Genomic DNA, 16200 nt, shown 5'->3' on the forward strand with positions numbered 1-16200 from the left:
CAAGCACTCAATCAGAGGTAGAAGAAAAGCATCATATTTTACCGGATCCAAATCGATGATGAGATTTTGATGTTGCTTCACTGAAAGGAGTGTTGAATGAGCAGTTTGATCTTGAACAGACTGATTCTCAGAGGAAGCCGCCATTGATGAAGCTTTGAAGAAGATGAACAGTAGAGAGCCTTTGAATCGCCAGAAAACTTTGAGAGAATTTTGAAAGTGGTAATGAAATAATGAACCGTCAAAATCCTTTTATACGATTTGATTTGGTGAGAGAAAGCAGGAGAGAGAATCTCGAGTACTGAACCGTCACCTAGAAAAGCGCGATTTGACAGCTATGACATGTCAGAGGCATGCGTCACTTGGCGTAAGAATAGCTGTCCGTTCAACTTTTCACGCGTCCTTTTGAATTCTGATCTTTTGAAATTTTTCCGTGTCAGCCTATCTTCTTTCGCAGTATGGAAATCACGTTGAATGCATACAACTGCGAACCTGAAAGTTAAATGTAACCACGAACAAGACTTTGGAAAATCATAAGGATCTTCATGCAAGAGTGTCAAAGAAAAAGAAATAAAGCAAAGTTAATATGTGGGATATTGTGATGTCATACATGTGACATAAAACTATTGATCCCAGGCAAAGATCTCTTTCTTCATAGTCAAGAGAGACTAAGAAGTGTCTGTGTGGTTCCCTGTTGAATACGATCAGTTGTTTGATGAGAAACCCTGAAAGGCATTTTTTTGTGTAAGGCTTGTAAGGATGGTTTAACCGTTAACCAAACTACGAACTTGACATAAGTGCGAAAGTTGGAAAAGGTACTCGTGTGACCAGTGTAGTCAGTTGAATGAGTAGGTTGGGAATTTATTGGCATTGACTTGGAACGAAAATTGAAATCTCAAGAAAAAATAAACTAGATCTTTTGGGTAGAAAAGTCTTGGTGTTAGACATTTGCATAAAGACGCTCAAAAGATAAAAAGAGATTTCATGGTACCTCCCACGAAATTGGTTTCGTTAATCCTTGGGTGAAAACTAGAACAATTGATTGTTCACCGTCAATTCATCGTGGGTATTGAATTTTGGGTTTCGCTTAGTTCGTGGTAGAACGAAACTAAGATCATTAACACAGATGTTTGTATAACTATAAACCTCAGTGGTAATTTCTGAGAGTCTCAAGGGTTACATGAGTGAATGTGAAAGTGATGGAGAAGAGAGTAGATGGTTACAAGAGAGCGAAAGTACCTTTGCAATGCGAATGTGACCATGCAAATAACTCTTAACTCAATGCGAGAAGAGTAAGGTAGCTCATTACTAATGTGAATTCGCAGCCTGATTGGGAAGAATTGATTGGTGATATCAATTCATTAAGGCTTCACAATCGAGTCGTTGAGGCTTAGGTCAACATACAACAACATGCTTCTAGGGACACTTAGCTAATACATAAGTAACAAGAGTCATACCTGCCCCATCACACAAGTAGATAGACATTGCGAACGTCTTCGTTTATGATCTTGGTGTGCAAAGAAAAAGAACAAAAACTAAACATATTTTTGTGATTTTGATGTTTCTGAAAAGCAGTAAAATAAAGCAAGTAAATTATTTTTGGTTTTTGGAGTTTTTCTGAAAATAAAAAAAGTAAGGTAAAAATAGACTGATAATAAACAGTGGACTGCGAAAGGCTGCGAACGTTCGCACCGATTCGCAGTGATAAGCAATTTTGAAAACAGAGATAAGATAAACAATTTAAACAAAGAGACAAGCAAAGATACACAAAATATACAAAAGGATATGCGAAATACCAAACCACGAATGAACAGTGTCCTGCGAACTACTGCGAATGTTCGCATTGATTCGCATTGATAAAACAGACTGTTAATGAACAGTGGATTGCGAAAGCCTGCGAACGTTCGTACCGATTCGCAGTGAAGATTTTATGAATGCGATTGTGGATTTGGAACTGAATCAGCTTCCATCATTCCCAGCCCTTGAAGGATCTTATTAAATGTTGCTTTAGGTAGGGCCTTGGTGAATATGTCAGCCAATTGATCAGCGGATCTTACGAAATGAATCTCAACATTGCCATCTTCCACATAATCCTTGATAAAGTGACACCTCAGTGCTATGTGTTTCGTTTTTAAGTGTTGCACTGGGTTGTGACATGCGAATGTCACTTTCGGAGTCACAATAGAGAGGAATTCTTTTCATATTCAAGCCATAGTCGCGAAGTTGGCTTTGAATCCAAATGACTTGAGATGTGCACGAAGCTGCAACTATGTATTCAGCCTCAGCTGTTGACAACGAAACGCATGTTTGTTTCTTTGATTGCCAACTCACCAGCTTGCCATCGAGAAATTGACATCCACCAGTTGTGCTTTTTCTATCCAAACCGTAGCCTCCTAAATCAGCATCTAAAAATGCTTGTACAAAGAAACCTGAGTTCGCAGGATACCAAATTCCAAGAGATGACGTTCGTTTTAGATAACGGAAAATATTCTTGACAACCACCATATGAGGTTTGCGAGGATTTTCTTGGAACCTAGCACAATAACAAACTAAAAACATGATATCTGGTCTACTAGCGGTTAGATACATGAGTGAACCAATCATCTGACGATAAAGGGTTATATCAGCAGTTGGTTTATCCAGTGAAGGAGTCAGTTTCGTTCCGAATGCCATTGGAACCTTCGTATTTGAGTCTCCCAACATTCTAAACTTAGCGAGTAGGGTTTTCGTGTAAGCCTCCTGATTGATGAAAATACCTTCCGGTCCCTGTCTAATGTTTAATCCAAGAAAAAAGTTAATTGGACCCATTGAGCTCATCTCAAATTTAGTCTCCATCAGCTTTCGGAACTCAGCTGTTAGGCTGGGATTAGTAGATCCGAAGATGATGTCATCAACATAAATTTGGGCGATCATCAAGTGGTCATCCTCTTTCTTGCGAAAGAAGGTTGGGTCAACCGAACCTTGCTTGAATTTGGACATTTTAAGAAAACGAGTTAGTGTTTCATACCAGGCTCTTGGAGCTTGCTTTAGACCGTAAACCGCTTTGTCAAGTATGTAACAGTGGTTGGGATACTTTTCATTTATAAACCCAGGTGGTTGCTCCACATAGACGGTATCTTCCAATCCGCCATTTAAGAATGCACACTTCACATCCATTTGAAAAACTTCAAAAATTTTGTGTGCTGCATATGCCAAGAAGATGCGAACGGATTCCAATCTTGAAACGGTTGCGAAAGTCTCTTCGTAGTCAATCCCTTCTTCCTGGCAATAACCTTTGATCACCAGTCTAGCTTTGTTTCGGATCACATTTCCTTCTTTATCCATTTTATTCCTAAACACCCATTTTAAACCAACAACCGATGCATCAGGAGGAGTTGGAATTAATCTCCAAACTTTGTTTCGCTCAAACTCATTGAGTTTATCTTGCATTTCTTGCACCCAATCGAAGTGATCGAGAGCAATGTTGTAGGTTTTGGGTTCAATCTTGGATACGAACAAATTAAACATACAAAATTCTACTTTGGAGAATAATGCAGTTTGTTTCGCTTTCAGTTGAGAACGGGTAAGGACACCTGCAGAGGATTCACCAAGAACTTGAGCTTTTTGGTGATCTTTTGTCCATTTGGTCATAGGAGGGTAATTTGTATCTAAGGATGGATTCAGCTCAGCATTGACTTCCTCGAATTCAGATTGAACAGATTTAGCATCTGAGCCGTCATTCGCTTCATTATTCTCCCCCTCGAATGAGGCAAACTCGTTGACTTCAAGAATTGAATCATCACCTTCGAATGGAGGTTCATGGGTCAAAGTGTGTGGGGATTTATCTCCAATAGAAGGAGACTCAGTAGAAACGGGTGATGCGAAACCCTCCCCCTGGAATTGAGTGTTATATCCAGAATTCTCCCCCTGGATATGTGTGATTGTGTCTTGAGGGTCATTCGCAGTAGAAGACTTTTGAGGCAAGTCTATCGCAGCATCATCGATAATCTTCTTAAGTTCGTCGACTTTATTATCCAATGCTTTCGCTTCCGAGGAGATAGCTTTCGCAGGTTCATCGAAGAGTAACATGAATTCTTCGTAAAGGTTGGACACAGGAATAATGGTTGGACTTGGTTTAGGAAAGATTTCTTGAATTTGACTTTTGGTCGACTGAATTTGCTTTGAGTACCTGTCGTCAAACGTAACATAGTAGGTTTCTTCCATTTTCTTTGAGCGTTTGTTGAGAACCCTATATGCCTTTGATGTTAGTGAATATCCCAAAAATATACCTTCGTCAGCTTTCACATCGAATTTGTTCCGTTGTTATTTGAATTGAAGATGAAGCATCTGGAGCCAAAAACATGGAAAAACTTAACGTTAGGTTTGCGATTATTTATGATTTCATAAGGAGTGATTGAGAATCGCTTATTTAGGACGGATCGGTTTTGGGTAAAACAAGCAGCAGCTATCGCATCAGCCCAGAAATAGAGTGCAGACATGCGAACGATAACATGGTTCGTGCAGCTTCAGACAAGGAACGGTTGCGTCTTTCAACTACGCCGTTCTGTTGTGGAATGTAGGGAGCAGAGAAATTATGTGTGACTCCCTTTTCAGCAAGAAATTCTTCAAACGCTTGGTTTTTGAATTCAAGCCCGTTATCACCGCGAACGTTGCGAACCAGCTTTCGCAGTTGAACTTCAATCTGCTTGATAAAATCCTTGAGCTTTGGAGTTGCATCAGATTTCTGTCTAAGAAATAACACCCAAGTAAAACGAGAAAAATCATCAACAATTACTAGCACATACTTACTACCACCAACGCTTTCAATAGCAGAAGGACCGCAAAGGTCGATGTGTAGAAGTTCCAAAGGTTCGAGAACTTTCGTGTTCACAATAGTTGGATGAATTTTTCTACTTTGCTTTCCCATTTCACAAGCGGCACACAAATGATCCTTGTCGAATTTCAATAGAGGAAGTCCTCGCACATGATCACCAAGAACGAGCTTGTTGATGTCTTTGAAGTTTAAGTGCGAAAGACGCCTATGCCATAACCAGCTTTCGTCTGAGTGAGCTTTTGTAAGCAGGAAAATGGCAGGCTTTCCTCATATCGGGTTCAGATTAAGTGGAAACATTTCGCCCTTTCGTTCTGATTTTAGAAGAACGTTTTTGGAGTTCTTTTCAATAATTTCTGAACCTTCGTCACCAAAGGACACTTTCAATCCTGTTCCCACGACCAACTGCGAGACACTGATAAGGTTGTGCTGTAAGTCTTCAACATAAGCTACTTTACGAATAGAAAATTCCCCATTTGTTATCATGCCGTAGCCTTTTATTCTGCCATATGAATTATTTTCGTATTTTACATTGCCGCCATCCTTGAGAGACCTGAACTCTCGCAGCTCCTCCTTCTTTCCTGTCATGTGACGAGAACAGCCACTGTCGATGTACCATTCAATGTCGTACTGTTCGTCACAAATAACCTGCAACAATTAAGCAGATTTAGGAACCCAAAGTTTCTTGGGTCCTTGTGAGCCTTTCACACAACTAGGAAAAGTAATATCAAGATTAGCCATATATGTTCGTTTTATAAGAGTGGTTTCATCTTTGCGTTTGACAGTGAAAACTTCGACTTTGTTATCTTTTTAGTTAGTTTCTATTGAATCAAAAGTTTTATTCTTGTTATGGACTTGATTCTTGACGGGCTTCTTTTCAGCTTCCTTGGGATTCACGTTAGTTTTCTTAGTTAGAGCTTTCGGTCCTGAAAACAGCTTTCCCTTGCCTTTGAGATTGTTATGTGCTGATTGCATGGATTTAGAGCGACAAGGCTTTGGTTTCTCCATTGGTTGCTTTGCGAAGAAGGGTTGTGGAGTCCCTTTTTGCTGAGAGTCCCTTGGACTATGAGAACAACAGTGCACACACTGATTGGTGTTTACTTGCGAATGAGCTTTCGCTTTAGGATTCTTCCTTCTTTCGTGGCGAACATAATTCGAATTTTGGGATTGCCAAAATTGCTTTCTTTCATTGAGATTTCTTCTATATCTATTGTTCCTTTGTCGTTTTTGATCAGCAAGTTGCTTTGACGACTTATTGATGTTCACATTAGGATTCGCTTTTCTCATTTCAGGTTCGCATTTCTTCACAGAGATGGGTTCGCTGCGAACCTCCTTGGTGCTATTGGGACTACCTTTTTCAAACGCTGAGCGATTATTTAAGGATTCAGCCACATATCTTCCTTTGACTTTCCAGGAAGTTCTTTCAGATAAACCAACAGTTTCGTTAGCATTATCTATGGGAGCTGACCAGAAGAATTCGTCACATCCGTCTTTGTTGTTTTCGTCGACAATGGTTTTCAGCTCGACGGTTTGAGTTTCTGTTACCCCATTGACTTTAAAAACTTGGTTTGGCGTTATTTGAACCTTTGGGAAAATAGTTGCTTTTTCTTTTAAGATTTCAGGTTTGTTTTGAACAACTCTTGCGAATTCAACAGAATTTTCAGAAATAAGAGGTTTCGCAGGTTTAGATTCACTTTTAACAAACTCTGAACAGTCAACCTCATCCTCTATAGAAATTACACTCATATCACTATCCTCATCAAATTCAGAAGTACTATCAACATTTATTTTGCTTTCAAAACTTAATTTGGCATTCAATGAATTAAATTTTTCACAATATCAGATTTGATCTGCTTTTTGTCACTCTCATCCAAAATTTGTTTCAACATGTTTTTGTGGTCTTTGGAAAATGTAATTTTCAATACGTTCAAGACCAACTTTGTATGCATCAGAAGTTTCTTCAGGCGAAATGATAGATTCGCATTTGTAACAATCTGCGTCTATTTCGTCTTCCTTTAATTCGAGAAATGGCAAGATCATTTTATGGATTTTCTTACCGATCTCACAATCAAGGTGCAGTTGAGTAATATTAAAATAAAGTCTTTTTGCAATTAAACAAAAAATGATTCGCTGTTTCAAAAGCATTAAATTATCTCTCTGTAAATAAATAGATTCATCCCTAGACTTAGATAAATCCGACTCAACCTTCTGGATCCACATACGTCTCTCCTCACTTTTGGATGTTACCCTGCTCAATTGATCAATTAGGTTAGAGTTTGATAGCCGAGTTTGTTTTAAACTATTGCTTGTACTTGAAAAGGTGAATTTTAGATCATTGAATTCTGTTTCGTATCTATATGTAGGAATATTAAGTGATTCAAGAATGGAATTTACCTTATTGATCGGCTGTTCGCATTCATTGATATGTTCTGGAACAGTTTTTGTCGCGAAACAGCTATCTTCGCTTCTTCCACTCTCACATGCATTCTCCTGCATCTGCGATCCACCTTCAGACACCATCAAGCACCTTCCTGAGAAATGTGAATTCTGTTGTTTCGCAGTGAAAGCTCTTCCATGTGAGGGCTTGCGTACTTCTTCATCTTCTGAGTCTGTTGACCAGACTTCCACTCCTCCGAACTCTCCATGAGCCATGTTTTCCTGTACAACAAAATCAGGAAAACAATTATCGTTAAATTTCTTCTTCTTAATCTCTTCTAGCTTTCGTTTGTGATAGGCCTCCTCATCCTCCTCTTCATTCTTCTCATTCTTCCTTCGCAGCATGCACTCCTTTGCAAGATGGTTTTTGCCATGATAATAATTGCAGTCGTATCCGGAGTCTCCAACTAAAATTTTCTCCTTCTTTTCTTCCTCTTTTTGAGAACCGTTTTTGTTTTCCTTTTTCACTTTCTCTGAGCTGTAGCTTCCCTGCCAGTTTCTATTTTTGCTTGAGGGAAACTTCTTCCTAGAAAATCGCTTAGGGTTGGACACCATTAAAGCAAAGTCCTCGTTTGAGAGCTCGTACTCAGAATGGTCTGAATCAGACCCATCATCAGCAACAGTCTTGCCTTTTACAACCAAGGCTAGAGACCCCATCCCAGACATCACCTTTGCTTCTTTCATTATCTCACTCTCTCGCGCCTTCAAAATTCCCACAAGTTTCACAAAAGTATAGTTCTTGAACTGTTCATGTTCCTTGACAGTTGACACCACTGCTTGCCATTCTGATCGAAGTCCATTCATAAACATGACCTTTTGCTCAATCAGTTCACGTCCAATCCCGTGCTTCATCATCTTGCAGAGAATATGATTGTATCGATTGAAAGTAGCACTTAGAGTTTCTTCAGGCTTTTGGAGGAATTCACCAAACTCAGATAACAAGAGTGTTTGAGTTGAGTGTTCTAGATCTGCGTCTGTAGAATAGAGTTCTCTCAACCTATCCCATATATCCTTCACTATATCATACGAACTTACAAGACGAAAAGTGTCTGCTTGCAATGCGAATCTTATGATCCTCATTGCTTTAATGTTGCTCATGAGTTTGTCTTTTTCATCTCGAGGAACGTCCTTCATATCAAGAAGCAGCTGGTTGTATTCTCTCTGGGTTTTGATGATTCTTTTGGTCGCTGTGTGAGCAAACAGACCTAGAGTGATTGCATCCCAGATCAGATAGCCATTATCTTCTGAACCCAAAACATAATCTTCAAAGTGCATCGCCCAGACTTCATATTCTTGAGGAAAAAGAATTGGAATCCTGGTAGTTGATCCGATGCTGCTTGAGATATTCAAGGAATTGATATTTGAGTCTTCGTTCTGCATGGTGAATGATCTTTTAATACATGCAACTAATCAGACTATAAACACTTATTAGGTTAATATTGAGATCACAGAGTAACGTCCATAAATCAGTGACGACTCTTAACAGATCCAATATTCGCGGAAACCCTAATAATTTCTTCAAAAAGAAGAGATGCTTATTAAGAACACAGTCTCTTGCTCTGATACCAATTGATAGGAATAAATCCTTAATTACCGAATAGATTAAAGCAAGTAAAGAACACAATATGATCACACCGGTGCTGAATGATTAATCGTCACACCTCAGAAGAACTCGATAAATAATTGTTTCTGTACAGGCGTTAATTAGGGTTACAAAGATATATCAAAACCTTAACTTAAATACGTAGCATGCATGCACCTTATATACTATAACCCTAGCATTAAACATGAGTGGACAGGCCCAACTCGTTTATACAAAATGGACTAGATAACATAGGCCCAATGACGCAACACTAATATCTTCAGCAATAACCTTTTTAACATGTATCATCATCAACAGGTTTATAGGCGATGTGACACACCTTATTCCAATACCCTAATGCCCTGAAGTGTAATTCATCAGAGGAAACCATCATCTAACTGACCATGAATCAAAAAACAAATGATGTGTCAGTAAGTCATGTCATGTACTTTTATGTAGATAATACTTTTTCCCCTTGAAACATGCCCATATTAATGGATTTGATAAAAATGATACTAAAACTTTGATAAAAAAAAGACTTTCATACTTGATTTTTCATGGCCTCCTTTAGTTGGAATGCAACCTCAGCAATCGTAGGCCGATCTTCACGAGTTTCTAGCAAGCATTGATAAGCAATAGCTGAAAACTTGACCAATGCACTTGGTTTAATGTCTTCCCTTATTCTTGGATCAATAATCTTGTCTAGCTCTCCATTTTTGTAGCAAGTTGGAGCAAAAAATTGGAGGAATCGACGTTGGTCATGGTAATTTACATCACATGCCAACCTTTCACACAAAACTTCAAACAAAACCACACTGAACGAATATACATCAGATTTTTTTGTTAAAAAACATGTACTTCCATATTGTGGGTCACAATAACCATGTGTCCCCGCAAGATTAGTTATCACAAATGTGTTTTGTTGATTAGCTAGTCCTATCTTAGCCAACCCAAAATCCGTAAGTTTTGCATTCCAATTCTCGTCCAACAAAATATTCGCACTTTTTATATCGCGATGTATTATCCTGTGCTTTTCTGCCATGTGATTATGAAGATAGTCCAATGCTGAAGAAATGTCAACGCATATTTTGAGGAGTTGTAGCCATGATAGTTGAGCATAAGGGTTAAACAAATGTTTATCGAGGCTTCCATGGCTTGCATATTCATATACAAGGATCATTTCCTTGTTAGCATCACAAAACCCTATTAGACTCACAATGTTTTTGTGATGATATTGTGAAAGCATTGTGAGCTCGGTGTGGAACTCCTTGCTACCTTGAAATCCAGTGACATCTAACCGTTTTACAGCAACTAGTTGGTTTACATGAGCCCCCCAAGTGAGGTTTCCTTTGTAGACCTTTCCGTATCCACCCTTCCCGATGAAGTTTCTTTCGTTGAAGTTTTGGGTATAATTATTTATGGCCTGGAGGGGGATTTAGGGGTGGTTTAGTTGCTTTATCTGACAAATGACCCGGACTAACTAATATCAAACCAGACTGTAACAAATATAGCTATATACATGATTTTGGGAACGAACCTCTAAGGGCAAAGGAATCCTTGAGGATATGCGTAATCTACCCTTGAGGTACTCGACCATAATTTGAATGAGCTCCGCCTCTTTCCTGAAACTTGATCTTAGTAAAAACCACAAAACACAATCCAAAAATCTAACATGCCATATTTGGAGATTAAAATTATCAATTACATCGTATTAAGCTTTATTTTATTAAGTTTTTCACATCAAAACTATATTATATTTGAACTTTTTACCATATAAATATCTAATGTAAGGTCATAATGTTTATGTATAATAACATCACATCTACTAATGTATCCAAGATTTAACTAACTGGCTAGGGCCACCAAATTTCATTATATTTCTATTAGAGCAACAAAGTGGTTATCTGTGTGGGGATGCAAACGGTTCAAAATTCGGTTGATAATCGAAAGCGTATAAAATTATGAAAATGATTTATCTAAATAAACAAAATTTACGTGTTATAAAGTAAATAAATCGTCACTGTAGTTTATATATATATATATATATATATATATATATATATATATATATATATATATACACACACACACTATGTGTAAAACGCATGTATTACATGCGTTCATTTAAAAGAAAAATTAAATATGAAATTCGGGAAGTTTAAATTTATAAGAAAAATAAATAAAAATATTGAATTATTAAAATTAAAATGTTTTTTTTCTCTTTTAAATTTAAACAAATACTTTAGATAAATAAATAAAGTAAACTAATAAGACTTTAATTTTGAAATTAGAAGGAAAATCAACTAATGAAATTGATATGCATTTATTATTACATTTATTGCAATTATAACATTTAAATATTATGTGGAATTTAGTAAAATAGAAAAAACCATAAAATAACATGTGGAAAAAACACTAATTTAAAATAACCACAAAATAATATGTGTCAAAATGAATGAGAGCATGACATGTGCCACAAAAGTTCTTTATTTATTATAGTATATATATATATATATATATATATATATATATATATATATATATACTAGGTGTAAGACCCATGTATTACATGAGTTCAATTAAAAAAAAATTAAATATGAATTCGGGAAGTTTGAATTTATAAGAAAAATAAATAAAAATATTGAATTATTAAAATTAAAATGTTTTTTTTTCTCTTTCAAATTTAAACAAATAATTTAGATAAATAAATAAAGTAAACTAATAAGACTTTAATTTTGAAATTAGAAGGAAAGTCAATTAATGAAATTGATATGCATTTATTATTACATTTATTGCAATTATTACATTTAAATATTATGTGGAATTTGGTAAAATAGAAAAAACCATAATATGACATGTGGAAAAAACACTAATTTAAAATAACCACAAAATGACATGTGGCAAAATGAATGAGAGCATGACATGTGGCACAAAAGTTCTTTATATATATATATATATATATATATATATATATATATATATATATATATATATATATATATATATATATATACACACACACACTAGGTGTAAGACCCATGTATTACATGAAAGAAACCCCTTTCTATACTTTCATATTTCTAAAAGACCCAAACTTTCATACTTGATAATACAGTTATTCCAAAACATGCTACATGCATATTCATAAAACAATATTTTATATTGATAAAGTTTTTACAAACTACTGGATACAAACCTACTATTTCATAGTGTTATATATTACATAACTCCCCAGGATGCTATAGTTTTATACATATGGGAGTGCAAAATACAATAGTTTCAAACTATTCGAAAATCTTCTATCAAGACAATAGTTTCAAACTATTCAAAAATCTTCTAGCAGTATATCACTATACCGGATGCTTATCTCCTGCAAATTAGTTAAACATTGAGAGGGGTAAGCGGTGACGCTTAGTGAGTTCAATAATAGATCCAATACAACGTTATGCCATATATATACTTCACTATGGCAGAGGCAAGGATGATCAATGAACAACAAAGGCATATGTGAATCATGTGACAAACTTTTCATATCAATCATTGATTTGATTCAAAAATATACAATCAATGAGACATAACAATTACCATACTTGATATACATCAATAAAGCTTTGGCCCAAATGGCACAGAAGACATACAACTTCGGATTAACCTTTTGGTAGATTTCAGGCTTATAGCCCTGTCTAAACTTCTGCCAATACCATAGAATAGAAATCATTCTCTTACGGAGACATGTTCTACATGGCCAGAGGCTACGTACCAGTACCAATATGAATCTAAGTCCTTTCACTGATCACATGGTCAAAGTTATTACTTTGCTATTAAACATAGCGAATAAAAATTAACACGGGAAAATAAACCGGAATAATAACACTGAAAAGCACATAGCATATATAACACATAACATACAATTGTTCCTATATATTAAACTCACCGTGAAATAACCGGGGGTCAAAATAGTAATTTGGGCAGCACTTCGGCTTTAAATATGATTTTCTTCGTTGAAAACCGGGAGTTTTCTTGAAAACCGGGCTCTACGAAGGTAGAGCTTCGAAACCGAAAAGATAAATTTTTCGGGCTTCTCGGGAATCTCAGGACGCATTTCAGGCTTTGGAATAAGTACTGGGGCTTCGGGGAAAGTCGGAATGTAAGAAAATGTTGAAAAGGGGTGAAAAAGGCCAAATTTCAAACATCTAACCGGGAGGTCTCGCATGGCTGCTATTTATAGGGGAGGAGGACCGAAGGCTCGGATCCGAGGCTGGGAAGCGAGAGGCTCGCATACGAGGCTCGGACCAGCTATCAGCAGGGCGAGGCTCGGTTCGGACAGATGCTCGCTTCGGATTGGGCCTCCTCCTCGGTCGAATCAGAAGCCTATACGCGGGTCAGATCACGTGGGTTGCATGCAAGGATCACGTGGCTTCTTCGGACACCTATGCGACACGTGTTGCTTCTTGGACATGCCACGCAGCAGCTTCGGACACGTGGCCAGCTCCGAGCGAGGGTGACGTGGCAATCACTATTCATGCGATTTTTCTCGAAAATTGTGCCAAATCTTGTAAAATCCATAACTTTCTCATACGAGCTCCGTTTTTGACGTTCTTTATATGCACACATAGAGAAAATTATGCTCTACAACTTTCGTTTAGACTTCGTCGGAAAATTTTGACTTTATTTTTATATTATTATTTTTAACAGACCGGGACTGGTAAATCCGTTAAAAATTCATAACTTCTTCATCCGACGTCCGTTTTCGTCAGACTTTTTACCGTTGTACTACTAATGACGAGACCTTCGATTCTTGTTTAGGTTGTGTCGGCTAAAAATCACTCGATCTAAAATTCGAGTTTTTAGCTGTCTACTGCAAAGGTGAAACTTAGAAAAATCATAACTTCCACATACGAAGTCAAATTTTGGCGTTCTTTTTATCGAACTTCTCGGTTTAACGAATACTACGAATTTCATTTAGATCACTAAGTCTAAAAAGTAGTTTATCAAAAACTCACTTTTTACGTCATTCGGCATCGTGCCGGTTTTATCGCGGATTTTCGATTGGTCATAACTTCTTCGTTACAACTCGGATTTCGATGAGGTTTTCGCCTATATGTTTCTAACGAGATTATCTACAACTTTCAACAATAAATTTTATTTATTTCAATTTTTTTATATTTTCGCTAAATTTCACTATTTAGCTTTTAATTGGAATCTCATAAGACTTCCAATAGTTTATGAGTGATTCTAAACATAGTTTTACCTTATTACTAGTAAAAACTATCTGTTAGAACTCAATACTCAATATCACATAATATTGAGTAATATTATTTATTTAAAACACGATCTCAAAACGTGTATTTACATTACATGAGTTCAATTAAAAAAAATTAAATATGAAATTCGGGAAGTTTGAATTTATAAGAAAAATAAATAAAAATATTGAATTATTAAAATTAAAATGTTTTTTTTTCTCTTTTAAATTTAAACAAATAATTTAGATAAATAAATAAAGTAAACTAATAAGACTTTAATTTTGAAATTAGAAGGAAAGTCAATTAATGAAATTGATATGCATTTATTATTACATTTATTGCAATTATTACATTTAAATATTATGTGGAATTTAGTAAAATAGAAAAAACCATAAAATACATGTGGAAAAAAACACTAATTTAAAATAACCAGAAAATGACATGTGGCAAAATGAATGAGAGCATGACATGTGGCACAAAAGTTGTTTATTTATTATATATATATATATATATATATATATATATATATATATATATATATATATATATATATATATATATATATATATATTAGGTGTAAGACCCATGTATTATATGAGTTAATTTAAAAGAAAAATTAAATATGAAATCGGGAAGTTTGAATTTATAAGAAAAATAAATAAAATATTGAATTATTAAAATTAAAATGTTTTTTTTTCTCTTTTAAATTTAAACAAATAATTTAGATAAATAAATAAAGTATACTAATAAGACTTTAATTTTGAAATTAGAAGGAAAGTCAATTAATGAAATTAATATGCATTTATTATTACATTTATTGCAATTATTACATTTAAATATTATGTGGAATTTAGTAAAATAGAAAAAACCATAAAATACATGTGGAAAAAACACTAATTTAAAATAACCAGAAAATGACATGTGGCAAAATGAATGAGAGCATGACATGTGGCACAAAAGTTGTTTATTTATTATATATATATATATATATATATATATATATATATATATATATATATATATATATATATATATATATATATATACTAGGTGTAAGACCCATGTATTATATGAGTTAATTTAAAAGAAAAATTAAATATGAAATCGGGAAGTTTGAATTTATAAGAAAAATAAATAAAAATATTGAATTATTAAAATTAAAATGTTTTTTTTTCTCTTTTAAATTTAAACAAATAATTTAGATAAATAAATAAAGTATACTAATAAGACTTTAATTTTGAAATTAGAAGGAAAGTCAATTAATGAAATTGATATGCATTTATTATTATATTTAAATATTATGTGAAATTTAGTAAAATAGAAAAAACCATAAAATGACATGTGGAAAAAACACTAATTTAAAAGTAACCACAAAATGAGATGTGACAAAATGAATGAGAGACATGTGGCACAAAAGTTATATATATATATATATATATATATATATATATATATATATATATATATATATATATATATGATTGAATTTACGAGATCACTAAATTGAAAACTTAGATCGATTTTATGCCATATACTTTATCGAATCATACATATGTATTAGATTAGATGATCTCAAAGAAACCTATTGAAATGCATAGGGAGAAAGTGGTTACCCGTCATTTCCGTTCATCCCAATTAAATTACCAATTTCTCCAAGCGCGTCAGTCCATCGGTCAACCCTATGAGCCCATTGACTTCTTTATCTGCATCTGTGTCCGCCTCCATCGCCTTTTTATGCTTAGCAATCGCATCTCCAAAGCTACCTTGTTGCTTCCTGACATCAGTGGGCGCAACATCATAGAAGATGGGGATAACAATATGGTTTAATGTCCTACGTTGCTCGAGGATCAACACCAATTCCTCAAGGCACGATATGGAACCAGCATAATTCTTCGACAAACGATAAGAAAAACCCTAGATGCTTTAATCGCACTCTCCAATTCAGGTTTCAGATCTTCCCCTGTTTCAATCTGTTCAACGTCAACGAAGGTCGTGATATTGGCATTCAGGAGAGCGTAATATAGGTCATCAGTTAAAGTACGAGTGTCAACGCCACAAAAGCTTACAAATACGTCATACTTATGACCAACAATCGGCAAAGAAGATGAAGATCCTTCTTCAGAAACCATTGG

At 35.2% G+C, this 16200-nt stretch overlaps 3 protein-coding genes across 3 annotated transcripts; all 3 read right to left on the reverse strand.

The window, feature by feature from the left end:
* Positions 1 to 332: 332 nt before the first annotated feature.
* Positions 333 to 4200, reverse strand: LOC145164842 (uncharacterized). The gene is made up of 2 exons (XM_079083505.1): positions 3570 to 4200; positions 333 to 538 (listed from the first exon to the last, which is right to left on the reverse strand). Exons 1-2 carry the CDS (start codon positions 4198 to 4200, stop codon positions 333 to 335), a joined length of 837 nt encoding a protein of 278 aa, XP_078939631.1.
* Positions 4201 to 5077: 877 nt separating this feature from the next.
* LOC145164843 (uncharacterized) lies at positions 5078 to 8623 on the reverse strand. Its single transcript, XM_079083506.1, has 5 exons — positions 7796 to 8623; positions 7202 to 7465; positions 6733 to 6820; positions 5909 to 6534; positions 5078 to 5455 (listed from the first exon to the last, which is right to left on the reverse strand). Exons 1-5 carry the CDS (start codon positions 8621 to 8623, stop codon positions 5078 to 5080), a joined length of 2184 nt encoding a protein of 727 aa, XP_078939632.1.
* Positions 8624 to 9366: 743 nt separating this feature from the next.
* Positions 9367 to 16197, reverse strand: LOC145164844 (putative serine/threonine-protein kinase PBL22). Its single transcript, XM_079083507.1, has 4 exons — positions 15970 to 16197; positions 15713 to 15928; positions 10415 to 10492; positions 9367 to 10248 (listed from the first exon to the last, which is right to left on the reverse strand). The coding sequence occupies exons 1-4, from the start codon at positions 16195 to 16197 to the stop codon at positions 9367 to 9369; spliced, it is 1404 nt and encodes a 467-aa protein (XP_078939633.1).
* Positions 16198 to 16200: the final 3 nt, after the last annotated feature.

The sequence above is a fragment of the Lactuca virosa genome, chromosome 3 (assembly GCF_052849685.1).
Source record: "Lactuca virosa cultivar CGN04683 chromosome 3, Lactuca_virosa_CGN04683_v6, whole genome shotgun sequence".
Taxonomy (NCBI): Eukaryota; Viridiplantae; Streptophyta; class Magnoliopsida; order Asterales; family Asteraceae; genus Lactuca; species Lactuca virosa.